The 27,082-nt window shown below is 42.6% G+C and overlaps 1 protein-coding gene across 6 annotated transcripts in view; it reads left to right on the top strand.

Moving 5' to 3' along the window:
- The window catches only part of ZBTB44 (zinc finger and BTB domain containing 44), a 37,802-nt gene extending 10,987 nt beyond the window's left edge, over window positions 1-26,815 (top strand). The window contains exons 1-6 of one of the 6 annotated variants that reach the window (XM_038161323.1): window positions 5,929-6,018; window positions 7,222-8,291; window positions 11,907-11,991; window positions 16,874-17,037; window positions 19,267-19,567; window positions 21,597-26,815. In XM_038161323.1, the coding sequence (XP_038017251.1) occupies window positions 7,274-8,291; window positions 11,907-11,991; window positions 16,874-17,037; window positions 19,267-19,567; window positions 21,597-21,879 (1,851 nt within the window). In that variant the 5' untranslated portion in view covers window positions 5,929-6,018; window positions 7,222-7,273 and the 3' untranslated portion in view covers window positions 21,880-26,815. Of the gene's footprint in view, window positions 1-5,928; window positions 6,019-6,068; window positions 6,396-7,221; window positions 8,292-11,906; window positions 11,992-16,873; window positions 17,038-19,266; window positions 19,568-21,596 lie in introns of those variants that run through there. The other 5 variants (XM_038161322.1, XM_038161325.1, XM_038161324.1 and 2 more) reach the window with 5 other exon arrangements.
- The last annotated feature ends 267 nt before the right edge of the window (window positions 26,816-27,082 follow it).

Genomic DNA, 27,082 nt, shown 5'->3' with positions numbered 1-27,082 from the left:
CAGAGTAGGAGGATATTTTGCTCTCTTGTATAGGAATATGCACTGAGAAGTTAATTAGATCAGCTTTTTCAAAAAGCTAACAGTGATTAAGGCGTTGTTGCCAAAAGCAGAGGCTGGTTTTGAGTGATAAATGCAGGGGTGATAAGTGGCTGGGAGCCTTGGCACCTCCAAGAGGAGGGGTGTCAGCTCCTGCATTCAACACTCCGCTGAAGTTCCACTCATGCAAACCAGTCTAAGATAATCTGTGCTCTTCTGCTTGGGGAAAGTCTGTTGGTACTGTTCCCTTAAAATGTGTATGTAAATGTTTTCTAATTTTATCCTTTCAGAAGCGTTCTGTTGCAGCTGACATCCCATCTCCACTTTACAATAAAACCATTCTGCAGAGCAAATTGATGGGTTTGGCACCCCACTACTTGTCTCAATGCCTTCACCAGCCCTGAGAATTAAAATGCACCTACTAGATTTGCATCATGCAAATGCATTTTTCCATGATCTGAGTCAGTTTTTTCCTAGCCCCATGAAAGATTAATGTTTTTGATAGCAGTGACAGTGTGAGTCAGAGCTGTAGCTGTGAGCTGGGGCTTTGCCATGGCCGCACACATCTGCTTTCTCCTTGTGCCATGGTACAGTCAAAGCTTTTGTTTTCTGTTATTGCAGGGTTTAATTTGGGGGAAACTGCAGAGATCTGTTAGGAATATGTAACATGCATTTCATGGGCACTGCCTTTTTCCTGAGTAATTATTTTGGAAGAGGAGCTGTTGGATGCTTTTCACCTTGTCCTTTGCAGATAAACACTGTTCCTGGTCTGTTGGAGGACTTTGAGTCAAGAAATATTGTGTGCTTTTGCCCTTACCTCTTTCCTGCCCTGAAGAGTTTTACCTTGGTTGCTACCAAAAATGGTGGTGGGCCCTGTCACAGCTCAGATTTCCAGATGTGCAAACCTTCTCAGCAATTTTTTGTGAAGAGTTGCAGCCTTGGTGTGTTGACTTTGTAAACCTCAGCTCCTCTAGCACTCAGGAGAAACTTACCTAAATGTTTACAAATCCATTTAGAACTGGGGAATGCGAGCAGCTTATTGTCAGTTCCTGGGAGTGATAAACATTCAGAGCCTCTGATAATTGTGTAGGCTATTTACATTGACCTGCATCCGTTTGAACCATGGCTGCTTCCTGACAGTGGTTTAGTCTCCCTCCATGGAGCTGAACTCTGGTTCTGGAGTACTGCCTGCCACCCTTCAGCAGCAGCTTCTGGTGGGCTATACCTAAAATTTAGCAGGATCTAAATTCTAGAATTTGGAAAGTGTCTTTGCAAGGAGTTTTTCAGAGGAAGAGGTGGCTGCTTACGAACCAGTTTGCCACTGTAGCATCCTCGGAAAGTAAAAAAAAAGATAAATGAAAAATTAAGTGTGGAACAAAGGAAGAGGCTGGGGGATGAGTGCAGAGCACCCAACAAATGCTCTCTGTGAGCAGCACTGATGGTCATGAAGTCAGTGGCCTCAACAGCTCTGGCACATGAACTTGGCAGCAGTGGTGTGCCAATACCCAGTCTTTACAAAATATGTGGTCTTGTGAAGTGCAGTACATTGGAGTACATTGGGAAAGCACAACACACTCTTTATATGCCTTCTGCTGTGAAGGGGAGTATTAGCTGCTCACAATAAATAGGTGGGTTGTAGCATTTCAGCTTCCAGTTTGTTAGGTGAAATTGCTCTTCCATTCCAGCTCCCCAGTGGAGTTCTCTGGAGTTCCTTACCTGTCATCAGGCACGCTCGGTGGCCAGACAGAGATCCTCCCAGAGAAGTGAATGTTCGAGGTGCAGCTGGAGCCCTGGCCAAGAACAAAACACCTCCAAACACTTTGAAACAGAAAGGGCCTGAACATTGTCCTCTTCTGAGAAGCTGGGAGGAAAGGGACACAGGGGCAGTGTCAGTGTCCTGGGACATTTCAGTGACGTGGTGTGGACAGTCAGAGTCTGGTCCTGAGCTGAGTCAGGCCGAGCAGTGAGTGCTCCCAGTTGTTTGCAGGCTGTGCCATCGCCTCACCCCAGTGCAGGCTGGAGCTTGGCATCTCTTTCAGGTTTAGCACAACGGGGTTTATGCAGCAGCTCCTGAACACTGGCTCCTTTGTGCACTCACAGTTTGGAATCTGCTGTCCTGGAGGAAATTGAAGTTCTCAAGCCCAGCATACTTCCCAGAATGGGTCATTTCCCTGGTCCACTCATCCACTGCAGCCAAAGGTTACAGGTTTGCATTCCAGGGATTCCAGAGCTCCAAAGTGAATGCTCCACACTGATGTCACTTTGAGCACAGAACCCTCTGTTTGCCTCTTTTACGTGAATACTGTCAGGTTTGGCAGTGCTGGCTTGAGGTCAAACTAGGTTCACTGACCTGAGTTAAAATAGGATTTAAAATAAAGTTTAGAAAGTGCTGTTGATTGATTTGAAGCTAGGATGGTGTGCTAGCTCTGGCCAGCAGTTTTGTGAAGTGAACCAGGACAAGATTTATAATGGAGATAGTACCTTTTATTAGGCCAGCTGCTGTTGGGGAAACAGATGTGTGTTTAGAGATAGAAATAGAAATAGCAGACTTGTAGTTACTTCTGATTGAAGCAGTTGTTCTGACTCAATTATGAACTTAATTATACTTAATTATACTAACTGGTTAATTTGAGGGAGTGAGGGGTGCTGGTACCTGTGTACTCAGTGAGATGACAGAGATAAAATGCTCCAGGTCACATGTTTATCCCCGTGGAAGATTTGTCTGTGTCTGGACTGCTGCTGTTGATGGAATGCTGCTCTAACCAGTGCCCAAGGAGTGATCAGCATTAAAAATAAATAATAAATCTGATTTACACCATGGGCTCACGGTTGGCTGAATGTGTCTGAGGGCTTGGTGAGCACCAGAGTGGGAATTTCCTAATCGTTTTGAGGACTGCAAAATGCTATAAAAGTCTGTTGGTTTCAGTGTTCAGAAAAAGTTGGTGTTTTCATGCTGTAAGTTGCCACAGATCAGGATAGAGAGGTTAAAGGTAGGGTGGTGGTTTTGTGGTCTAAAAATTACTTTTGTTTTGAAATTATGTGACTAAGTGAGAAACTGAATGCAAACAGCTCCCTGAGTTTGATTCACTGACTCTTGTAAAATATCATTGTAGGTACCGTGTTTCAAACCCAATGATCTGAGGGTTAGGCAGCAGGTGAATAAGGAGCTACATTTTGTGTACATGGAAATAAATAGGTCACAATATTTTTGAATTCCAGTATCCTTTCTTTTCCATTCACAGTTTCATTCCATTATAATATTACACTTACAGTGTACAGTTTCATCTTTGCTGTTTCTAAGCTCGGAAACTTGGCACCTGTTGAATCCCCAAACAGTGGATGTGCTCTGGTAGCTGTTGCTGAAACTTGCATTTCAGTAGCCTTGAAGCAGTGAGAATGAGCTGAGTTACTCCTAACTACTTAAAGGTCAGGTCTCCATTTGTGCCCCTCAGCATTAAAAAAAACCCAACTAATTTTCAAATGAGTTGTACAAAGCCTTTGGTTCAGTAGCACCTCCCTTCAGACTGCTTTTGGCTAATAGTGGACAAAATTGTCCAAAATTGCTCCTTCTGAGAGCCTTGAAGTGCTCACATTTGAGCTCTCACCTTGTTCAGGGATGAGTGTTGTGATGGTGATTCCTCACATGTTTCCAGGGCAGGAATGCATGCTGGAAAAACCATTCTCTCCAACTGTAAATGTCTGTGTCAAAGTTAAATACAGCCCATTAAATATGGACTGAAGTGTCCCACTGTGAATATTTTTAAAACCTGTGAAAGTGTCTTTGAATTTCGCTGTGTTTCTCTGGAGGTTTGGAATGTGTTGTGGGAGGAGGAGCCCCACTCTCTGTGATACCGTCCCTGGTCCCTGCCCAGAGAATGGTTTGTGGCTCCAAAATTAACAGCTTTTCCAGCTCCAGCCCACTTAGCACTTAGTTGAGGTGTGCACCTTGCTGTCCCCACCCCAGCACTCCCAAGGGCGTGGGTATATTTAGTTCTTGGATGTGGCATCCCAGAGCTGCTGTCAGGGACTGCCTCAGAATGGGAAGTAAGAGCTGCCAAAGGGCTATTTTGAAATGGTGATAATACAGAGATGATGGACTAGGGCTGAAGCTGTAATGTTGCAGCCCTTTACCCTCTCAGGTCACTGTGAATTGAGTGCAGCTATAAAAGTGCCTTGTGCCACTGAAAGATTAGAAAGAGGTTGAACCATTGTATAGCCTGGCTGTGCTTTAGCACGCTCATCTTTTCATGTGGAAAATACTTTCATACTGTTTAAATTACCTTCTGAAAATATTTGATGTTTTTACTACATCATTAACTGTAAGAACTGATATTTTTCCCCCTCCTCAGCCCGGCCCTTTGGATTTTTCTGAAAATAGCATTTGTGCATGCTCCTTGTTCTCACTGAGGCCTGGGTGGGAGCCACTTGTTTGAATGGAGGTGTCAGTGCAATGAGGGTGAAAGTCATTTTACAGAAGTGATTTAACAGAGCAATATCCCACATTTGTGGCAGGAACACTGCTCCTGTAATAAATTTAAATCAATTTATTGCACATCACTGACTTCCGCTATTTTATTTTAAATTCTGTAACCAGATCAAGGTCAAGGAAGCAAAAGATTAAAAGGAGAAGGGGAAAGGAAGCCAGAAGAGGGGAGGGGCAGCAGGACAAGGAATGATTTAGAGCAGGGCAGCAGAACTGAGCTCTCACTTTGGGACTGGAGGGCTGAGCATTCCCTGTTCAGAAGAGCAGACAGGAAAATGGGCTTGTCTTTTGGGCCTCTAGGAACTGGGAAGGTTGCTCTGAGATGTTTCTCCTTGTTTATAACGATGTATTGGTACTATTTCTAAATACCAAATTACTCCATGGCTAGTCCTTGTGAATGTGTTCTTCTCGTACTTCTGCTGAGCAGAAGCACTTGTGCACTTCTGATGTGCCAAGGAACAGCTGCAGCGACCAGGATTCAGTGTTTAGGAATGGTGTGGCCAGCAGGAGCAGGGAGGTCATCCTTCCCCTGTACTCGGCCCTGGTGAGGCCACACCTCGAGTGCTGTGTCCAGCTCTGGCCCCTCAGTTTGGGAGGGACGTTGAGACACTTGAGCGTGTCCAAAGCAGAGCAACGAGGCTGGAGAGGGGCTTGGAACACAAGCCGTGTGAGGAACGGCTGAGGGAGCTGGGGGTGTTCAGCCTGGAGAAAAGGAGACTCAGAGGTGACCTTGTCACTCTCTGCAGCCTCCTGAAGGGTGGCTGTGCTGAGCTGGGGTCGCTCTCTTTCTCCGGGCAGCGACAGACAGAACAAGAGGACACAGTCTCGAGCTGCGCCAAGGGAGATCCAGGCTGGAATTAAGGAGGAAGTTTTGCACAGAAAGAGTGGTCAAATCCTGGAATCATCTGCCCAGGGAGGTGGGGGAGTCACCATCCCTGGATGTGTTTAAAAAAAGACTGGATGTGGCACTGGGTGCCATGATCTAGTTGAGGTGTTAGAACATGGCTTGGACTCGATGATCTTAAAGGTCCCTTCCAACCTAGAAATTCTGTGATTCTGTGATTTCAGAAGGAAGGGGATCCAAAGGCCATTTCTGAATATGCTGTTACAAGATTTTGCTGTAGTGTGTTGGTCTGAGATCAATGAAATCTGTTTTTCATTTGATTCATGCTGGAGAACAAAGAGTCTGGATATTCAGATGCCTCTTGAGGTCGATCGGTTTTCTTTCAGTGAAGGGAGTGTTTTGCTTGTGCTTAACTTCTTCCTCTGCACCAGTGTGAAATTTCATTTTAAACCCAAATGGCCCTTACAGTTTCCACCAGACTTTATAAATATTATCAGGTGTTAGTTAATCTGTTCTCTTGAACAGTTAGGGTTCCTCTGTCTGCAAGGGTTTGAGTATCAAAAGTGAAAACCCAGGAACAAGAAGCAGCCAAGTGTCAATGCCTGTAGAACCAGGTGGGCTGTGACAGCTGCTGCTCCCATGTGTCACGTTTGGGGTAAGTTGTTCCACACTTGCAGTTGCTCTGTGAAGCTCCACGTGAGCCGTTTGCGAGCATGGAATGTTTTCTGATGTGGAAGGGAAGGAAGGATGATGTGCAGAAGCCGGCTGACTCCAGGAATGGATCAAACACAATAACGCTGTTGATGTTTAACCAGTGAGATAATTCTGTATCGTGTTCATTGATGAGGCATGTGCAACACAGAAAGCTTCCATGGAGGCTTGGAAGGGGCTTAAGCAAGTGAAACACTGTGCTTTATATTCCCTTTCCAGTGCAATGTTGGGGAAATCCAGGGGTCAAACATTCTCATCAAGACCTTGCACAAAACACATGCATTTGCTCCCACATGGAGAGAACTGCTCCCGAGAAGGCAGGTTTGTGTTTTTCAGGAGAAACAAGTTGCCCTCCTTGTTTTATTTATCACATACATAAAATCAGTTTATGTCTATTTGATTTAAACTTAAAACATTCCTTTGAGGTTTATATTGCATTGTGTTTGTGAAGGAATTTTCAATAACTTCTGATCCTAGTTTAAAACTATTAAAAGCAGCTTTAGGTAATCAATACCTGCACTGCAGCAGGAAATCAGACCTATTGGCAAGTGTTGTTTTATGTTTACTAGTTTGAACTCTGGCCTCTGAAAATTCATGCTGTAGTTTCTCTAAAGCTTTTCTGGTATTAAATACCTTCCCTGGGAGATTTGCTTACTCCTGCACCCTTCTTGTTGACTCAGCCTGACTTTTCTGTTTAAAAGAAACCTTCAATAATCTGTCCATGTAAGAACTATGAACAATGGTTTTCTGGGCTCAGAAAATAAAAATACAGATTTCTACACAGAGAACAGCTTTTAAAATGTTTTATTTTTAGTATTACAAACATTTTTTTGAACTGTGTTGGGAATTTGGTTTTGAGTGGGCATAGCAGGAATGTGGAGAGAGAGAGAGGGAGAGACACCCCTGTAGGTATAGGGAGCTATAGATACACAGATGTATGGAAGATGGTGGGGATAGATTGCAAATAATCTGTGATTATGAAAATGACAAGTCATTGCATTTCTGTAGAGTTAGTCCCTTGCACAGTCTGGATCCTAGAGGAGCCTGGCCTGAGAGGATTCAGATGAATTCTCTTCGTCTTACAATCACCAAGACACTTGACTTTTGCTTTCAGAGATGGAAATGACAGTTTTCCTCTTTATTTCAGGATACCTTTGATCTGTCATATGTGGGAAGAACGCTAAGAGAGCCATCTAAAAATGGGTGTTAAAACATTCACTCATAACTCCCCTGCGCACAGTCAGGAGATGCTGGGGAAGCTGAACATGCTCCGGAATGACGGCCACTTCTGCGACATCACCATCCGCGTCCAGGACAAGATCTTCAGGGCACACAAGGTGGTTCTGGCAGCCTGCAGCGACTTCTTCCGCTCCAAACTCGTTGGCCAAGCAGAGGACGAGAGCAAGAGCGTGTTGGACCTGCACCACGTGACGGTGACGGGGTTCATCCCCCTGCTGGAGTACGCCTACACAGCCACGCTGTCCATCAACACCGAGAACATCATCGACGTGCTGGCCGCCGCCAGCTACATGCAGATGTTCAGCGTGGCCAGCACGTGCTCCGAGTTCATGAAGTCCAGCATTTTATGGAATACACCCAACAGCCAGCAGGAGAAGGTGCTGGACGCAGGACAGGAGAGCAGTGCAAACTGCAATTTCACCTCCCGGGACGGCAGCCTGTCTCCCGTCTCCTCCGAGTGCAGCGTGGTGGAGAGAACCATTCCCGTCTGCCGGGAGTCTCGGAGGAAGCGCAAAAGCTACATCGTCATGTCTCCCGAGAGCCCCCTCAAGTGTAACACACAAACCAGCTCCCCCCAAGTGCTCAATCCTTCCACTTCCTACCCAGAGTCCAGAAATCAGCCCGTGGACTCGTCCCTAGCTTTTCCCTGGACTTTTCCTTTTGGAATTGATCGAAGACTTCAGTCAGAAAAGGTGAAGCAGGCGGAGAACTCTAGGACTTTGGAAATGCCTGGGCCCTCCGAGTCCAGCAGGAGGATGGCAGATTATGTGACTTGTGAGAGCACCAAAGGCAGTTCTCCCCTGGTGATCGAGGAGGACGTGCGAGTCAAGGTGGAAAGGCTGAGTGACGAGGAGGTTCACGAGGAGGTGTCGCAGCCTGTGAGCGCGTCCCAGAGCTCCCTGAGTGACCAGCAGACGGTCCCGGGGAGCGAGCAAGTGCAGGAGGATCTCCTGATCAGCCCTCAGTCTTCATCTATAGGTATGACCATTTCTGCAGTCACACGTCCCGCCTGGCACGTGAGCACAGGGGATTTCATTGGAGGAAATCTGCCTCGTGGGTGTTCATGCTTTACTTCTGTGAAACTCCCTTTTTTCCCCCTGATTTTTGAAATGTTACACATAAACTTGGAGTTCTTTAAATAACTTTGCAGAGGGCAGCTGAGAATGGTGAGCCTGTGGTGGCCTCTTTATTCAGCAGAGGTTGATAACTCCTTTTTACCTCTAGGTGCCTGACTGGGGAAACTTAATTCTGCTTTCAGTAGTGCCAAAAGGCACGATCTCAGCTGAGCTGCAGCATCAGATTTGAAAAGCCTGTGCCTGCAGCCACAAAGGGTTAGAACAGTGCTTTGCATCAGACATCAAATCTCGTATAATCGTGACAGAGAGCCTTTGTAAGAGGATTTGCAAAATAAGTGGTGAAACACTGTCATCTTAATGCCCCAGACAAAAATAAAACCACACAGTCATAATATTGAGAATCTTTCCATTTTTGTGGGATTTGATTCTCAAGTTGCTTCTTCAAATGCTGCTGGTTGCTGAGAGAAATCTTTTTTCCATGAAAGACAATTTGAAACCAGTTTGGGGATCTTATAGCAGGCTGTTCTTTATTAAGAGCTAATACTTAAAGGTTACTGGAACAATCCCTTTTTTCCTCTGCACAGAATGCATTGAATGGCTTTTAGTAAATCAGAAGATAGAGCTTTTGCAATATTTCTAATTTAATTATCAACATTTTGCCCAAGTCAGCTATTTTACTCTCAAGTGGCTTGAGCTGTGCTCAGCAGAGTTTGTTTACTGAAAGATTTTTAATAACTCCTGTTTGAAGGCTGTAAGAATGGCAAATGCACTGCTCTGCTTCATTCAAATAATGTGCATGTGAAAGGCTGCCCCCGTTAAGGAATTAAATCAACTACAGCACAGTAAAGAGCTGTAAATTGTAGCCTGCATTGTTTGTTTGCTTTGGTCAGTGCAACACTGTGACACCCCTGGAGAAGGTGAGATCAGGCTGACCCTGCAGAACTCAACACACATTCAATGCCAAACTATCCACTAAAAAGAAATGAAAATATTTCCATCTATGCCATCCTTTGCTGTTGGATTGTTCTCCAGTTTGTGTAGCTCACATGTTGATATTTTAGATTGTAATGCTTTTTCCAAATGAAAATGTTTTCTTTATTGGAGACGAGGATGTTTACCTTTGCTGAGGAACAGACTTCATGTCCTCTAGTTCAAATCTTTAAATGTAGTTTGCCAAAATATTGCCCAAATTAAAAACTAAAAGAAACTGTTTGTTTGCTGGGGAGTCACCAGGAAAAGTGGTCCTTGTTCAAAGCAGCTTTTGTTTGATTCAGTTTTTAACTCATTGCAGTCAGAACTGAAAGACTTTGCCAGGGCAGTTTGATAAGAGATGCAAATTATTTCATCAAAGTAATTCTATCATCGCAGACAAAATAGAACAAGAAGCAGTAATGGTTAGGGAATGTTAAAAATAGCATATCAAGTGATATATATCACAAATATATAAATGAATATCACACCAAGGTAGCTGAAAGAACAATCTGGGTGTAAACTCCAGGCCCCAGATGAGTAGATTTTTGAGCATGGGGTAGAGAATCTCAGGCTTTAGTGATTATAATTTTTAAACTTAAATATCTGTCATTGCTGTTAGTACAGCACGTCCTGCCTTAAAACAGCTGCAGAGAGAAGAAAAATGTGCCAGGGCAAAATCTTTAAAGTACAAATCTGCTCTTTGTCTTTGGATGTTTGAATTAATATTTAGTGGTTTTGGCATAATAACCGTCCTCAGAATGGTTTTTATTCATGTTTTGCTATAAAGGGAAACAGTGTTCTTGCTTTTTAGCACAGTTATGATACAGCACACTTTGTAGCTAGAAAGCACTTTTTACCTCCCAAAAATGCATTACTTTATGCAGTAATGTAAGAATAGTAAATGGAGGCAGCAAGATATGTTAAAGAACAGTTTTTTCTCCCCTGAACATATTTTCCTCTTATAATTGCATATATTTATCTCAGTGTTTTATAGTGCATTTACAAAAGCATTCTTGCCTCTCTCTGATATTGCAAAAAGCTCTTATTCACTCTTTGGGAAATTTAAGAATTGCTCATTTGAAATTTATTATATTTGGAAGCACTTTGTAATACGGAAGGAGACGTGGAGCAGGGACTCGATAAATAAATCATAATGGTTACAAAACAGCTGTGGCTGAGAAGATGCTCTCATAACTCATTAGCACTTATGGCATTTGAGAGGTGAAGGCATGAAATTAAACCTAAGAGCAGTTGGGCTTATTTTTCAGTAGACTGTCATTTAAGTATTTCATGAGAAAGAAGGATAAATCAAAATGGGATTAACTTCTGTACTTTTCAGATTGCTTAGCTGATGAATTTCCCAAGTATAGTTTGTCACCTCTTAACAAAAATCAAAATTTTTTATTTTACTAATTGCGAAGCTGCCAGAAATGCAATTTTCCTCTTGTCACTGGCCCCATAACATGGCATCACATTAAGACAAGAATCTCTCACTTCAGGAAAGGTCTCTCATTCTTTTTGACAGAATATGCACATTTTCTGCTTCACCTTTCCCATCTTTGTTCCTTCTCTTTGGTTTTCCATTTTCTCTGACACTTGCCAGTGTACACCTAATTCTACTTGATTTTCCTGGTGAGCCTTAGGGTCCCCAAATTCAGGTTGCTCCTGTACCCCTCTCTTAGAAAGCAGAATTATTTCACCCCAGCAGCAAGGGCAGCTCGTAGCACTGTCCTGCACTTTGCTTGTCCTCGAGGTGGAGGTGTAGGGAGAGAAATCTCCTTCCCCACCTGTCCTGGTGTCCCGTGGATTCAGTGGGGGACATCCAGGGGCTGCTTGACCAGACTCTGGTGCTGATGAGAGATGAGCAGCAGCCCCGTCAGTGAATGAAGGTGTGGGTTTGTTTCAGTGCTGCATTTCCATTGCATTCTGTTCCCCGAGCCCCTTGAGCCACATCTGCCCAGTGCTGGTGAACTGAGCAGAGCTCTGCAGTGCTTTTGTTTGCACTTTTCTCTAACAAGCAGGTGTTTGGTCTCTTTTATGTTGCATTTCTGATTTCCCAGAGGGCTCTTCCTGTCTCAGCTGCTTATCAATAAATGAAGACGTTATCAGTTAATATATTTATGGAAGATTTGGACCATAAAAGCCATTTAGTGTAGCAGGTTTGAACTCCTTACTGCTCAGGAAGTCTTGAAAAAAATGACAAAATAGTCCCTTTAGGTGAATGTAACCTTTCTGCTTTTCAGTGCTAGTACTGGATGTGTTTTGAAAAGTGGCTGTATTTAAGATTTCCAATTTTTAGGTGTAATAAATACGTGCCCTTATTGAATTGTCAATTTACTGGGTAATCTGTGCAGAAAGAAGCTGATTTGGAACAAGTTGCTCCTGGGTGTTCTAAATGACTTTCCCAAGGCACTTTTATTGTCTTATCACCCAAGTATCAGTGTCTATCAGAGATTTGGGAAAGCAAGCTTGATGTGTCTTTACCTGCTCCCCAACCCTTTTTGAAGAGTTATTTGTATTCAATTGCCCTTTTTTCTTTGCCTAGGCTCAATAGATGAGGGGGTTACAGAGGGACTGCCCACACTCCAGAGCACCTCTGGCACTAACGCTCATGCGGACGATGACGATCGGTATGTACCAACCCGGTGTGCAGAGTGTTCTGCACCAAGTGCTGTGCTGTAATTACCCTCCCCAGCCTTAATCCCACAATGTTTAGTTGTTCCTACATCGAGTTGTGTGTGTTGATCAAAGTACAATCAGTGCCTGGAGGGGCAGATGCTTTGGAAGAATGTAGGTGATGAAAGTCAGAATCTGCTTACTCGTTGCTTTTTGTTTCCTATTTATTTCCAGGCAGCACTGGTGAAGAAAGATAGTCCTGTTCTTGCTGTTTCTTCATCATTGCTCTGTATTAATAAATTTTAATTAAACCTCTATGTGAAACATGCATGCTAAAGCACCAAACTGAAAACAAGGAGCTAGCCCTGACTTCAACAGACTTCACTACTGCAAGCCACAGGAGAGAGGCAGAGCAGCCTTAAATCTCTTCCCCAAAACTTTCTGCCTTTAGCTTCTCACCAAAATGCTGTGTGGCACTTGCTGTAAATATTTAGCAGGCTTTTGCTGTGCTGAGCTGAGTGATTTATTAAGGGAATCCCTTATAAGGGAAGGTTGGCAGAGAAAACCAAACTAAACTGGGTCTGTTTGGTCAAAGAGACATCACGGTTCTGTTAGAGCCAAGTGAGGTACCCACCCATGGCACACTCCTGAGGGCTGCTCTCAGCTCCTCTGACTTCCAGTTCTTAGCTCTCCCCTCTCTCAGCACATTTTTCCAAGCTGGTTTTTGCAGGGGTTTGTAAGACAAGTGGGTTTGGGGAAGAAGGGTGAACCTCTGGAAGTTGTTCCAGAAACTGTGTCAAGAGGAGCTCCCTATGGAGATAATAACCAAGAGCTGCATTTTCATCGCTCATAAAATCTTTCCTGTCATTTCCATCTAAAATCTGTCCCACTTCCCTTAAAAAGGGAAAATAACTGCTTAGATAAGACTTTTTGGATGACATAGAAGATTTTATCTGTCTGCTAACAAACCTGAGTATAAAAATAACACCCAGCACTTAAGGGTTGAATTAATAGTAGGAGCACATGTTGCACTTGAACTAATCCAGGCTTTTAAACCTGTAATTCTGAAGTCAAGTGGCACACATATTTTCAGCAGTGGATTATTTCAGAAATTTCCTATAAAACTGCAGAGCTTCAGCACAAATTGCATAGAAAATTCAAAAGATAAAAAATTCTTTAAACACACTAAAAGTTCCCACTAAAAGATCTCTTACATGCAGAGAAGGAAAGAATATTTACCTTAGTTTATGCCCCAGTTTGAAAATAATTAGTCTCAGAGTGACAGAAGCATCAGGAAAATGAACTAGAATTTGCACCTTGTTTAAATAGCTACAAGTGAACTGAGAATCATGGGCATTTTAGACTCCAGAAGTAACATTTTCTACCAAGTGATTTATTTTATAAATTCAAATGAAAGTTTTAAGAAGGTTCTGATTCCAAGAACCAGTTCAATGTTTAAAATGGTGCTTCCAAGACCTGAGCAGTTTCCTTTCAGGGGTGTGTGTGCATTTGTCTTGTCAGTGCTTTCAAATACACTGGGCCAGCCCTTCAAGCATGACAGAAATTCCCATTTCAAGCATGGGATGGACACAGCAGCCAATAAATATGGCCTGTTGTTCACTGTGCAGCAATTTGGGCACCGTTTTGGGAGCATAAGGGTTCTGAATAAAGGAAAACATGTTTCTCTAGCTGAATCAGGAAAAAAAAACCAATCAATACATTGTCCAGATGGAGAAAATTTCCCTCCCAAACTGTTTGAATGTTTCATGCACCTTTAACTCCATATTGTACATTTCTTTATCACTAAGAATTCTCAAAATGTTAAAACCTGTTTTGTGTGCCCAGTGCAAATTAATATTGAAAAATGTATCTTGTAATAAGCATTTATGATATTAATCAATGTAATATATTACATTTCTAAAACAAAACGAAAGACTAGTCCCACTAAAGGTCTCTCCACATTACATCCATGTCACTGTGGGAAGAATCATCAACATTTCAAAAACTAAGATGTCTTATCTCTTGAGTTTCTGTCTTAAATAATTAACATCATTAATTTGGCCTCCTGCATAATCAGTGTTTCATAAGCAGTAGGTCACATGTAATTGTTGTCAGCTTAATAGGCACACAGGAGTCTTTTAAGTATTAAAATTGCTGTTCCAGTGAAGTCTCATCTATTCTTTCTCTGGTATTTCACATTTGGATAGTTACACACTTCTCTAATCTTGCCTGCTTTAACAGTTGGTCTCTGTATCAGTTTGTGGCTGTGCTTTAAAAGGAGTTGCTCAGTTATAAAAGTTATGAAAGGTCTCTCTGATCCAATAGAATGAGAACCTCCACTGCTCTAAAATAATAGTTATTTGCAAATAACGAACATTTCCAGGTGCACTGGCATTTTGGCACTCATGTTTGTCAGAGTTTAGTTCTGCATAGTTAAAAACGTAAATAATCTCCGGGTGAAAAGAAGAAAAAGTGCAAGTAGGATATTTCAGTGACAACATTTGAAACCTCTGTCTCCATGGAGCTGGCACAGGAGTTCTTGGAGATGGCAGACAAATCTCAGCTGTTAAATGCCATATTGATCACAAATTGCAAGTCGTGAAAAATTAAATAAATATGAGGGGAAAAGAAGCAGGGGAGAGAAAATCTAATAATGCTTCAAATATAATCTCTTCATGGTGCTAAGTTGTGTCACCAAATAGGTATTTCACCCTGCTGGCAGTGTGAGCATGGGAAAAGACAAGCCAGGCACTGATAGCTGGAGAGCCTCCTGATTCCCACTGGATCTGCTTTAGTCAGCCCTCCTCATCATGAAAGATGGGGGAATTAAAAAAACAGACTTTATTTTCAATTTCTTCTATGGAGCTGTGCCCACAGCACTTCTCCAGGGGAGGAGGTGGCACCAGCACAGGCGTGGAGGGCGAGTGAGCCCGAGAGCTGGAAACAAAAGGAGAGCTCTGGCTCCTGACTGCTGCCCTACTTTGGGTGTCTCCTGAGGAAGCTCCAGGAGCACAACGTGCCTGTGCCTCCTCACAGTCCCCTAACACAGGAGTGAGGGAGGCAGCACCTAAGGAACATGTCAGTAGAAGATGAAATTCTTTGTTGTCACAAAACCCAAAGGTTATTCTTATTTGAGCACACTACATGTATAAAAAAAGGAAGTGGAGTGCCAGAGTTGGTCAGGAATTTGATTAGAAAAATCAGAACCTATGTGTAACATACTCTCACTTATTTCAAAAAGCCTCAGTTGATGTTTTTGAGACTCCAAAATGGCCAAGAGCTCCAGTCTGCCAAGCCCAGGACAGGAGCTAGTGACTTAGCTCTGCAAATACTCCCTTTGTCACAGATCAACAAGTCTGTCAGCATCTCTGTTTTCCACAGCTCTGGGACCCTACTGTGTATAAAAGTCAAGGACAAGAAAATGTCTCCTGTAGTGCAAATCATCCTCCAGTGCCATGTGAGGTCAGAAATCCTTAGGGTTTTATAGACTGAGTGATACTAAACTCCGACAGGAAACCCTTTAATCTTGTGTGTATCAAGAGATACCTGGTGCTCTCTCTCCAGAGAACTTTTACAACGAGAACTTTGGCTGCTGAGAATTCTGCACTCAGAATTCAGATACCCCTGTCCTCACAGTTGTAGTGCCATTCTTTTCCAGAGTAAAGACAGTTTTAAGTGTTGATTTTAAAGAGATGATCCTAGTTCATGCCCTCCTGTGCTGAACTGCTTTGTGAATTTTTGTATGATGCCTAGGAGAATGTATTTGTGCAAAGTGCATGTTTCATTTGTGTGAGCGCTAGAAATCCCCAAATCCAGCTTCCCCTGAAGCCAGCCCTCTGGGCTTGAGGGGGAAGCAGAGCAGCAGAAGGATTTTCTCAGTTAGGAAAACGTTCTGACTGTGAGAAGACATCACTGAATCTTTTCTCAGGACATTTCAGCTTAGTAAAGCTAAAGTTGCAGTGTGCTGGCCATGGACTGAACAGTCAGGGTCAGAGCAGTTCCCTGCTGCCAGCGATGGCTGATCTTTCAGCAGGCTGGGAGCAGCTGGAATGGCTGTTTCACCAAAAATACACACCTTAGTTCAGGGAAGGGAAACCCCAGGTGAGTGCAAACCCTGTTTGTACCAGATTTGTTCCTATTTCACTGTGCCCTTTAGCAAGTTCCTTGCCGGAGGACTTGGATTAGAGCACTATAGTTCCCTTAAACAGTTTGCAGCTGGAGGCTATGGAGGAGCAATTAGTCAGTTTTAAATAAATGACTTTGAAAGTTAAATTGTTCCTCATTGCAGTTTATGTGCTGTTCTTTAAACACAGCACTGGAGCCCTGCTCATGGAGCTCTTTGAATCAGACAAGGAGCAAGTACTGCTTCATTAGATTAATATTTTAAACTTAGAAATACGCAATTGTAGGTACTAGTATTTGTTGATGGAGCTTGGATTGAGATGAAAAATTAATTGGCTTTAATTTCATTTGTAAATATCACTGAAGCTGCAAAATACTCCTTTGCTTTTCATTTGCTCAGCTCTATAAACTCTTCCTCAGGGACTGTTTAGTGATTGCAAGTCATCGATGTGCTGGAGAAAATGCCCACGCCTGGAAAATAACGTTCAGTTTGCAGTTGTGCTCAGGCCTGTTGCCCAAAGAAACAGAATTCTGAGCTTATTCCCTGGGTGTGCTCAGATGTGCAGAGTCAGTGACTGTAAGGTTTCAGGTGCAGATCAGACACATTGCTGCAAACCCAGAGATTTCCAGAATAAATGAGATTTCAGCAGAAATGTGACGTGCCAGTCTCTTCCTTCTCCCACAAAAGCCCTCAAGGTTCAGATTTTCACAGACCAGGCTTCTTGGGTGATTCCTCTGGCTGGTTTTGTAAATGAGTGCCTTTTTTCTTTGTAGTCTGGAGAACGTTCAGTATCCCTACCAACTCTACATTGCTCCTTCCACCAGCAGCACAGAGAGGCCCAGCCCAAACGGTCCCGACAGACCCTTTCAGTGTCCCACGTGCGGGGTGCGCTTCACTCGCATCCAGAACCTGAAACAACACATGCTTATCCACTCAGGTAAGAAACAGCCCTGCTCCCCAAATTCCTGCCTCACAGCCTTGCTCTGCAGCAATTGTAATCATGCAGCTTTGCCACTCACCTGCCAAGTGCTTGAGAGTTGATTTCAGAAGGACTGGGTAGAGGTTTGTCATTGAATGCTTGTTTTGATCCCTGCAGTCTGGCTGATAGTTGTGCTCGTGGATAATCAGCATTTGTGTGGACTGAAAAAAACCTGATTGCCTGCAACTCATCAGGATAAGTAATTTTCCTGAAAAATATCTGAGATGAAATGAAGTATACTTGGCCCTTTTATTGCACTAAAGAAGTAGATTGAAATTCTTCCTCTGCCATATTGCAATTCTCTGCTGTGTTTCAGAGGAGACTTGCAGCCATAAGAAAAAATTATCTGTCTGTGTCCTTGCATTGAAGGTTGCTTGTATGCCTTTGGATCTCAGATTTTTGGAAGGATTGCAGGACAACTGAATTGGTTTGATTATCAATTTAGCTCCTGCAGGTAGCACAAGCAGCCAAAGGTTTATGGGAATGCCTCCTCTGGGCCTTGGTCCCCAAATTCATTTTGATTTCTAACCAAGCATGAACTCCCCAATGGATTTGCTATTGGTGTTTTCAAGACTTGTCAGCATCATGTGGCAATAACATTGACATTTGAAAGAATAAAGGGAATATTGAAGGGTTATTGCACTTGGCCACTAAGTCTCATGGTTTAGCATCTCCTGGTTTGAGTCTGACTCTTACACAGAGGCTGATCCATCCTGGGACAGAGCAGCCACAACTGACAAGGCGTAATTTTTTCCCTGTCAACAATTTTTTGTCGAATCCTTTCAAGCAAAATAGCCAGATATGCGTTTAATACTTGAAAAAGCAAATTCTGTGAGCATATCAGGTGCAAAATGATCCCAAGCCTATTGTTAAAATCTGACAACAAAGCATCTCTGGTCCACCTGTCAACTGACAACCCCTGGGTGAAGCTGGGAGAGCTTTGAATAGCTGGTTTAGAATAATTAACATGCAAAAGATCTCTCAAAGCTTGTAAATGTTGAAAGTGTTTTCACATGAGTAAAATGGCTAAAGAGATTTCCCTCAAACTACCGGAGGAAATAGGTGCCCTTGGACAGCAGGAAAGCATGAAAAGTTTGAGCTCCACCAGACCATATTCCAGTTTATTAACTTGTTTTCACATGCTTAACAGGGCATTTCAGTGTAACCTTAACTACAGCTTTCTCTGTCTAAAAGCCCTCAATTAAAAGTTCACCTCCTGCTTTGAAAGTAAGGAAAGCAGAGTGAAAGACTGGGGGAATTAACAGCCAGGGCTGATGCACATTCAGCCTTTTGAGAAAATCTTTTTTATTCCTTGACAGCCCTATTATGAATAGAGCTCCATATTCCAGATTCTTAGCCTCATGTTTGGATTTTCCCACTTTCTGCAGTTCAGACTCTTTATTAAATCCTAAGGTTTTGGTGACTGAGACTTTTATCTTGTAATACTTCTGTTTGTGTGATTACACACTCAGCCACTGCAACATGTTGCAGAGCTCGCATGTTTTAGGGTAAGAAATGAAAAATTAGCTAGGAACTGAATTTCTAGAATTAATACAAGAAGAAGTTTCTAAATTAATACAAGAAAAAAATGAGAGGCACGAAGCTCAGCTGTCTTAGAGAGCTGTCTGTCGTGCAAAGTTGCCGAAAATTCTTGTACTGCAAGGTTCCCACGCAATATAAAGGCTCCTAGTGCCCCTTTTATCACCATTCCTGCTGCATTACGGGGGCGTCCCTGTGCACACAGTCCCCTTGCCAGAACACTTCTCTGAGGCCAAAGGCAGCCAGAAAAAAACACTGCAATTAAGGGTAGGCTGATAATTGCATTGTTGGGAACCAGTCTGGCACAAGAATCTGCCGAGATCAAAGGAGTTCAAAGGCACAGGAGATGACTGCAGCATCAGGTCCTTGTTGGCCGTGCCTGGGGATCTTTAATCCAGGGGAGCTTGAGCTCGTTTAAACCGTGGGGAAGGAGCCTCGGGACAGGTCACAGCCATGAGATTTCCTGGAGGCTGTTACCGAGGGAGCGCAGCTCTGCTCTAATTGTTTCTGCCTTTTTAAAGTTAACAGAGACTCTCTTCCTCAAGCAGGGCTTTGCTGTGGCCACCTAGAGCTGCTGTCCCTTTGGGGAGGACTCTGCCCTGGCCTGTGTCACACACGGTGAACGTGTTTGCGCTCTCTCTTCCGCAGGCATTAAACCCTTTCAGTGTGACCGCTGTGGGAAAAAGTTCACCCGAGCTTACTCGCTCAAGATGCATCGCCTGAAGCACGAAGGTAAACGCTGTTTCCGGTGCCAGATATGTAGTGCCACTTTCACTTCCTTCGGGGAATATAAACACCACATGCGGGTTTCCCGGCACATTATCCGCAAGCCTCGGATTTACGAGTGCAAAACATGCGGCGCCATGTTCACCAACTCTGGAAATTTAATCGTTCACCTGAGGAGCTTGAACCATGAAGCGTCAGAGCTAGCAAACTACTTCCAGAGCAGGTGAGGTGCACAGCAAAAACCTAACAGGGAAACTTGCTTTTTTCTTTTTTTTTTTCTTTTTTTTTTTTTCTCCTTAGATCATCATTTCCTGCTTTCAGGGCAGCCTGCTGTGCCTCTCATCAGGCTGCCAGCTAATTCCAGTCAGATTGATTCCTGCTCCGCTCTCTGTTGTATCTGATCTGTCTTACAGCATGGGAGCTATATAGGAGGCTACTGAAGAATCCAGTGATATGCAAAGGCTGGTTCTGGGTTACTTAATTTCTCTTTTCAGTAGCATCTATGGCCAGGCCAATGGTGTGAAGCCATAGTGTTCTGTCCTACAGTATTGCTGATTTGATATTGATTTGCTTTGCAAAATCTTGTATGTAGCCTGTTCACTTTCATAGGGCACAGACTTCCTACTTCATTTTAAGTGCTTGCTTAACACTGTGGAAAGATTGCATGACTCCAGACCTTCTCCTTTCTCATTTTCTAGATAACATTACTAAATGATTAGACTAATAGGTTTGGAAATAGTAAGGGCCACTTGCACATTTTTTATCAGGGCGCAAGACTTGGCATATATCACAAATGCACTGCTAAAGACTATTAAGAGTTCTGAGGTATCAGATGAGCACTGTGTTCTCTCATTGATATAAATGTAATTGTTGGAATTTGAGATAGAAAATACAAAAGTTGCATGAGAGAAATTCAAGACAGGAAGATCTTCCAGCTCTTAAATCTATAGAGAGAGTGTAGCTTGGTGTGTGTAAGTCATCTGCCTTCAGCAATGCAAAAAGACATGTTCTAAATGTTACAACATCACAATCCCACCCCTCCTGATTTGCAGACATTATTCTTCTTCCCATAAAAAACATTTGAGTATTTCGTTCTATTTGATTAACTCAGAAGTGACGTGGGACACAAAAAAAAAACTAAAAACAAAGCAGGAAAGCCAGTTGCTGTTCTTTCAGTGGAATATTGTTTAAAAGTACAAGTGCTTCATATCTGTGGGCTTACACAGTTCTTGTTCTTGGCTCTTGTGCCAAAAGCAGAGCAAACACTCTGCAGGGTGATGCCCTGGTTGTGGTAAGCACTGCATTGTTGTCAGCAAATTAAAATCGTATTAAAGGGTGTGATTTTAGTTGCCCGTAGCCCTTCCTTCAGTCTGATTTGACAAACATGAGGTTTAGCAGAGCTGGCTGTGAGTTTGGGTTGGAGCAGTGAATGCTTCTGTCATTTAAGGATTCCTTTTAACTGAGGCATTGCCAAGTGAAACAAAGCATACAAATGTGCATATATGTGATACATGTATAGACTTGTCTCAGGTACAAACTTCACGTCTGGTGCTGAAAACATGCAAAGAAATTTATTTCCTTTATGTCCTCACGCTCTGAAACTACAGCTGGAGCATTTGGTAGGTTTCCTTTGGATCCACTCAGCCCTCAGCTGCTAAGGGTGCATAGCAGAAGAGTTGTCCAGGAAGGATTGAAAGGGGAAGGAAATGCAATTCCATACTTTTCTCAGGAGTGTGATGCGTGTCAGGATCACACACTGCGGCTGGCAGCTCCCTCTGCCTTCAGCTGCCTCACCCCGTGCCCCTGGTTCCAGCCTGCCCTCTCGGAGGGAAGTCCTGCTGCTCTGGGGGATGCTGTACCTCAGACATGGAAAGGGCCACATTTTGCCAGTGCTGAACTCATTTTTGTTTCTGTTTTTAAAGCCTGAGTGCTCCCTTTTTTTCAATGAGGTTTTCAGTGCCAAATGTGTTCCAGACATTAACTTTCATTCTCATCAAGGTGATACAATCTAATAATAAGAAGTTGCTGTGTAGGAAATACGGATGTGAAATAGATGCCATGGAATGAATTCTGTGTGTGTGGAAATGAGAACCAGGTTACGGTGCTTACTGGAGTATGTCAGTGCCATGATCTTGGTCAATGTGAAATGAGTACCTTTGTTCTCTGTCAATGCAGTGTGTAGCTTGTGTGATGGAGCTGATACCGTGGTGTGAGAAATGACATTTCTCTTCTGTCCTTTGCCCCTCTTCCAGTGACTTCCTAGTACCGGACTACTTAAACCAGGAACAAGAGGAGACCCTCGGGCAGTATGAGCTAGGGGAGCATGGCTTTGAAAGCAACTCTTCTGTCCAAATGCCTGTCATTTCACAGGTGTCGTCAACTCAGAATTGTGAAAGCACTTTCCCCTTGGGGTCTCTGGGTGGGTTGGCAGAGAAGGAAGAAGATGTGCCAGAGCAGCCAAAGACTAACACCACTGCTGAGGCAGCCGCGGGTGACCCTCCCAAACCGGAGCTGTCATCTATTACTATCGAATAATTCATGCTTTGGTTTCATTTTTGTTCTTTGGAAAGTGCCTGTGTTTGGTCCTGTACATTTTAATTTAATTTTTTTAAATGAAAAGTGGGGAGATTTTCCCCTTTTTACTTTGTAAGCTACGCTTTAAACTGAAAACTGCGACAGATGTTACATTATTTTTCATGACTGAATGATCACTTCTGTGAAACTATTTAAGACTGATTGCACAAAAAAAGATCTTGTCAGAACATCATGGAAGCTGTGATATACTTCTAAAGAAGAACAACTGATTCAGATCACTTTAACTATTCCTTCTTCCACAGTTAGAGCAGCTCATTAAGTTTCTCTTGCTTCTGCAGGCCCTCTGGTTAAGGGAAAGAAATCAGAGGAAACCTTTTTCAATGATAAACAAAAGGATGCATTGGAAACCATGATTGAACAGTTTTGACTAGTTTTGAGTGGATGCTTTAATCTTCTGCATAAAGAAGTGACACTTCCTATATGTGCCTGCTGTTTTTCAAAGCCCTTACTGTGCCCCGTGCTTGGAAATGGTGAGCGGTTTTGAAAGGAACAGTCACACACTACTTCAAAACACACGATCCCTGTCCAGCCCAGATGAACGCCAGGTATTCCTACTTCTTCTATTCCAGTCCTTTTAGAAACTGCTTGATCAAATAGCCTAAACAGATCAGCCCAGCTGAGGCTAGGCTTGGAAGGTCTAAAGGTGCACCAGGAATTGGGAATGATGGAGAAGTGTTCAGCCATGCAAGCCTGACAAATGTCTCCTGACTGTACCTGTCTGGAGATGGGGAACCGCAAAGGAAAATGGAGGTTTTCCCAAACTGAAATTCTTAAACCATGGCCAGATTATTTGCAGTTCTGATCATTGCCCCCTCACAAACACACTGTGTTTTTACTAATCTGAGAGCTAGCTAGAGGGAGTTTACAGATCGGAAAAAATAAGCTCTTTTGTGCATTATTGCACATTTTTTTTGTTTATACATATGTATGTATAGTTTCAGAGATTTTTACTAGCCTGTTTTGGATAAAACAAGCAATTTATTCTCTCTAAGGACAACTTTCTAACCAACAGGGGGTTGTTTACAAAAAGCCTATAGAGCAATGATGAATTGTTCCTGTTTCAAAACACTTTAAATCCTTGCCAACTCGGTTTATTAAAGGCCATTACTCCAGCTACACACACAGCTCAAGCAAGCAATAAACTGAAATATTTGCAATTTCATTTTTCCATATTTAGCAAAAGCTACTAATGGAGGGTGTGGGATTTTCAGAGCAGTGAGTCTTGTTTGGTCGAGGCTGTTTGGGCTCAAGTACTGCTTTGAAACCTAAATTAGGAAGTACATTAGGAGATTTGTGATTTTTCTTACAGCTTCTGAAGTTAACTCAGTGTTTGATGCCAAATGCCCACGGCCTACAGATGATGTGCTGAGTGAGTAGGTATTGCTTGATCTCACTATTCCAAAGGCATGATATACTCCATTCGTTTTTAATCTTGGTTTTTTGTAAACTGTTGTTTTCTGCCCGGATTTTTTTTATGCAAACATGAGGAGGAAATGAAACCAATAGAGAAAGGTTGCTCCTGAAGAAACAGAAGACACAAAAGTCGTATTATATTGCACATCAATTTGTATTCAGTCAGCCCAGGCAGCTCTGATACTCTCTGAGACTGAGTTCTTTCTATTAATAGCCAGCTTTTGTAAGGGAAAAAGTTTATTGACTTTTGGAAAGTGTTTAAAGGGTTTCAGTGACTTCAACAATTTTTCTCTTTTTAGGTGAAACCCACATATTTTAGTTAAATAGAGCAAAAACAGTTGGGATTTAAGTACTTTCCAAGTTGCTGGAATGAGGTTTCTCCACCAGATCCAAAGGGTGTTTTAGAAACATGCTGCAAAGAACTTCTGTGCTGCAATTCAGTCTGGATTATATCTACCTTTGTGAGGCTTCTTAAAAGGGCTTGAAGGAGAAATGCTTTTTCTGGGCTGCTGTACTGTGAAATAGCCCAGTGCCTGCTGATGAGCTGAATTTAGAGACCATTTCTCTTCCACTTCTGATTTCTCTGAGAAGCCAGTGAGACAAGACAAAGCCTTTTGCTGAGCTTTATTCTGAACTAGAGGGCTACAACTGAGCTCAAATCCAGCGTTTTCTCTTCTTCCTGGCGTGTTACACAGGAAAATGAGAGTCCTTTGTGGTTCATGTTCTGAACAGTGCTTCACCCAAACCACATTTCCTGACTGCAGAGATGTAGTAATCAAAGGTGGTCAGGTTTGAGGTGGAGGACATAATCTGATCATTAAAATCTGATCATTTTCATCCCTGAAGTATTTTGCTAAAGAGTTCATTGGTGAGAAGGTACAAATACACCATAGACATACCTGGATATTGGATTTTTAAGGTTTAAAATTTTGAGTCCGAAGGCAAATTGCTTTCAGAATACCAAAGAGAAAGGGGAAAGTTACAAAGACTTTAAAGCTCTGATCTGTTCTTCCTTGAAAAGAAATAAGGATCATTAACGCCGAGGTACAAGGCAAGGCCTGGGGTTCATTAGTCATTGCATTGTGTGTTACACATTATCTTTTCAGCCTCCTAATCTCTGGGTAATATCTTCATTTACTTCTCACTTTTCAATCTGGTTCAACTGGAGGAGAATAGAGTTCTTGGAGGATTTTGGTTGGTCAGTTGGCTGGTTTAGGTTTGGTTTACTTATTAATTTTCCTGTCTGTAGTTGTTTCTGGTTAATATCTATTTTCTCCATAGAAATGAATACAGTTTCAATGCAAACACCATTTTATTTCTCCTCTCTAACTTGTTGGAAGTGTTCAGCTCTTTGAAATGCTGGTGTTCTTCACAAGAGAGATGTAAAAACAAAGACATCTTAAAACAATTTGTGTTGCTAATGTGCTTGGATTCCAAACAGAGCAAGAGAGATAACTAAAACAGAAAAAACTTGCCTTAAACTACACTTGGGATTAAACCTAGAACATAAATTTCTTTCTGTTTATCAGAGGGTTTTGAATTCTGAGATGCATTTTCTTACTTCTTCTTAGCGTTTTTTCCCTCCCTCCCAGAAAAATCCATTATTTAGTATGCATGTCTGTGTCTGCTAGACAAGGGTCAGGGTTGATGTGCTTCAGCCCTCCTGCTGCAAGCACAGTCAGCCCAAGTGGTGTTTCCCACAGCTGGAGTTCAGTTGTCAGGCTCGCAGAGACCACGGTCAAGTCTCTCATACTGAGAGATCAGTAGACTCGGGTGTTGAAAATGGTTCTGGGTTCGCATGGATTCTGAGTCTAAAAGATGTGAATTTAAACTTTTTAAAAAAGTAATAGCTGCCAATGCAGTCAAATATATTTTATAAGACTATGATCCCTATATGTCCCCTGCGGGATGAGATTTTATTGTTTTTAAGCTATGGTTTAAGGTTTTTATACGAGGGCTTCAGGCACTTCTTGGTCGCCGGTTCCACCCTGCAGCCCCGGCTGTGGGAGCGCTGAGGTGAGTGCTGGTCTCTCTCAGAGACAAACCAGGAAGCATTTTATATGCAAATCCAGCAGGAGCTTTGTGCACCCTGCAGGGATGAGAGAATTCAGATGGAGGAGCACCTGCTGCTCCTACATCCATTGCAACTTCCACTCCATCAGAATATGGAAATAGCTGATTTTCATTCAGGCCGCTTACGTTCCAGTTTTGCTCGCAAGGTGAAATCCCGTTTTGGAGGGTTCTCATCTCCAGCTGTAGACATAATAAATCCCATAGCATCGTGATGGCAGGTAAGAGGGTTCAAAACAGTGCCTCCCCACATCAGAGGTACCTGGTAAATAGAGTGGGTTCCAAGTGTTTGAGGAAATGTACCATAAAAGAAACAAATGTGAATTTTTTTAGTGCAACAGTACTTACTGCTCTGGATTTTCGTTCACCCCGTGCGTGCTAGCGCAGTAACTCCGCGTCCCACAGGTCTCAGCTGCAAATCTGGTTGCACTAAAAAAAAAAAAAGTGGAATCTGGTGCTGCCAGCCTGTGTGGCAACTGTACCTACAGTCTTCCTGAGGGTTGCTGAAGTCCCCAGAAGAGTGATTTTGTTTCACCATTCATTTAGCTGATGCATGCTTTTGATATTCTGACCTGTAACCCTGGCTACACCGAGTCCTTGGACGGCTTCCTTGCTCTGTTCTGCAGTGCCTTCACTTGAGGTGCTGCCCCATGGTGAAACCCCAAAGAGGGAAAAGTGGAAGCTGGAGGAAAAAAAAATGTGAATTAAATTATTGTTGGGCTTCTTTGTGCATTTTAGTAACAGTGAAACCCCCTTAACTGTGCCAGTCTCCAGTCACCAGCCGTATATCCAGTCATCATCTCATCCACAGTACAGCTTCTCTTGTTGATGCTGGCCACAGCTAGATTACTTGGCATGTTTATTGACCTAACAGAATTGGTTTTGGGTTTTGGTTTTGTTTTTTAATGTATACGATGTTTAAATACACTTCACATTTTATATAATACTATCTGGCTATTAGTATTTTTCAGGAACCATAGTTCTTGGTGGCTATATATATTTTTGTGACTTTTTTTGTAAACTAAGTGCCGTTTCAACGTTACAATCATTTTTAGAGTTATTGTAATCAATGTGAATATCATGTTTTTTCAAATCTGTTCTGAGCCTGTAGTGTTTGCTTTGTGATCATATGTGTAATGTATATATTCTGTATAGTTACATTGTATTGAAATACTAGCTTGTTTGATATAAGAAAAGTATGTATTGGGTACCTTTTTGCTAGCCTGGTTGTTTAATCTTTAAAAAAAAAGTTCCAAAATACAAAAAAAAAATCTCCAAACTGGTCCCATTATAGGTCAAAATTAAGGGGGGAGAAAAACTAGTTTTGAGTGTCTTTGGATAGAAATATGAAGCTAAGATTTTTCATTAAAATATTAATGTTTTATGGAGTATATCTTTGCTTTGTGTCATTATTTAACTCTGCCAGCATTTGCCTTGCAGTACAACTGAGTAACCTGGACCTTCAGTGAGAAGGTGCAACTCTGTCCCTTGAGCTACATTCTCTTATAGTTTTGCTTACAGCTAGTCCCAAAATAGCTGATATGAGGAGAACTCGCCGGTGCTGAAGCTGTCACTGGGAGAAAGGTAGTTTAAAACAAAATTAACGTTAATAGATGGTTGGAGAAGTTACACGAGTAAAGAGTGTTAAGAATAAAGTACA

This window comes from Motacilla alba, chromosome 24, assembly GCF_015832195.1.
Source record: "Motacilla alba alba isolate MOTALB_02 chromosome 24, Motacilla_alba_V1.0_pri, whole genome shotgun sequence".
Lineage (NCBI taxonomy): Eukaryota > Metazoa > Chordata > Aves > Passeriformes > Motacillidae > Motacilla > Motacilla alba.
Note: the sequence above shows the minus strand (reverse complement) of the source record. Positions and strands in the feature narration are given on the sequence as shown.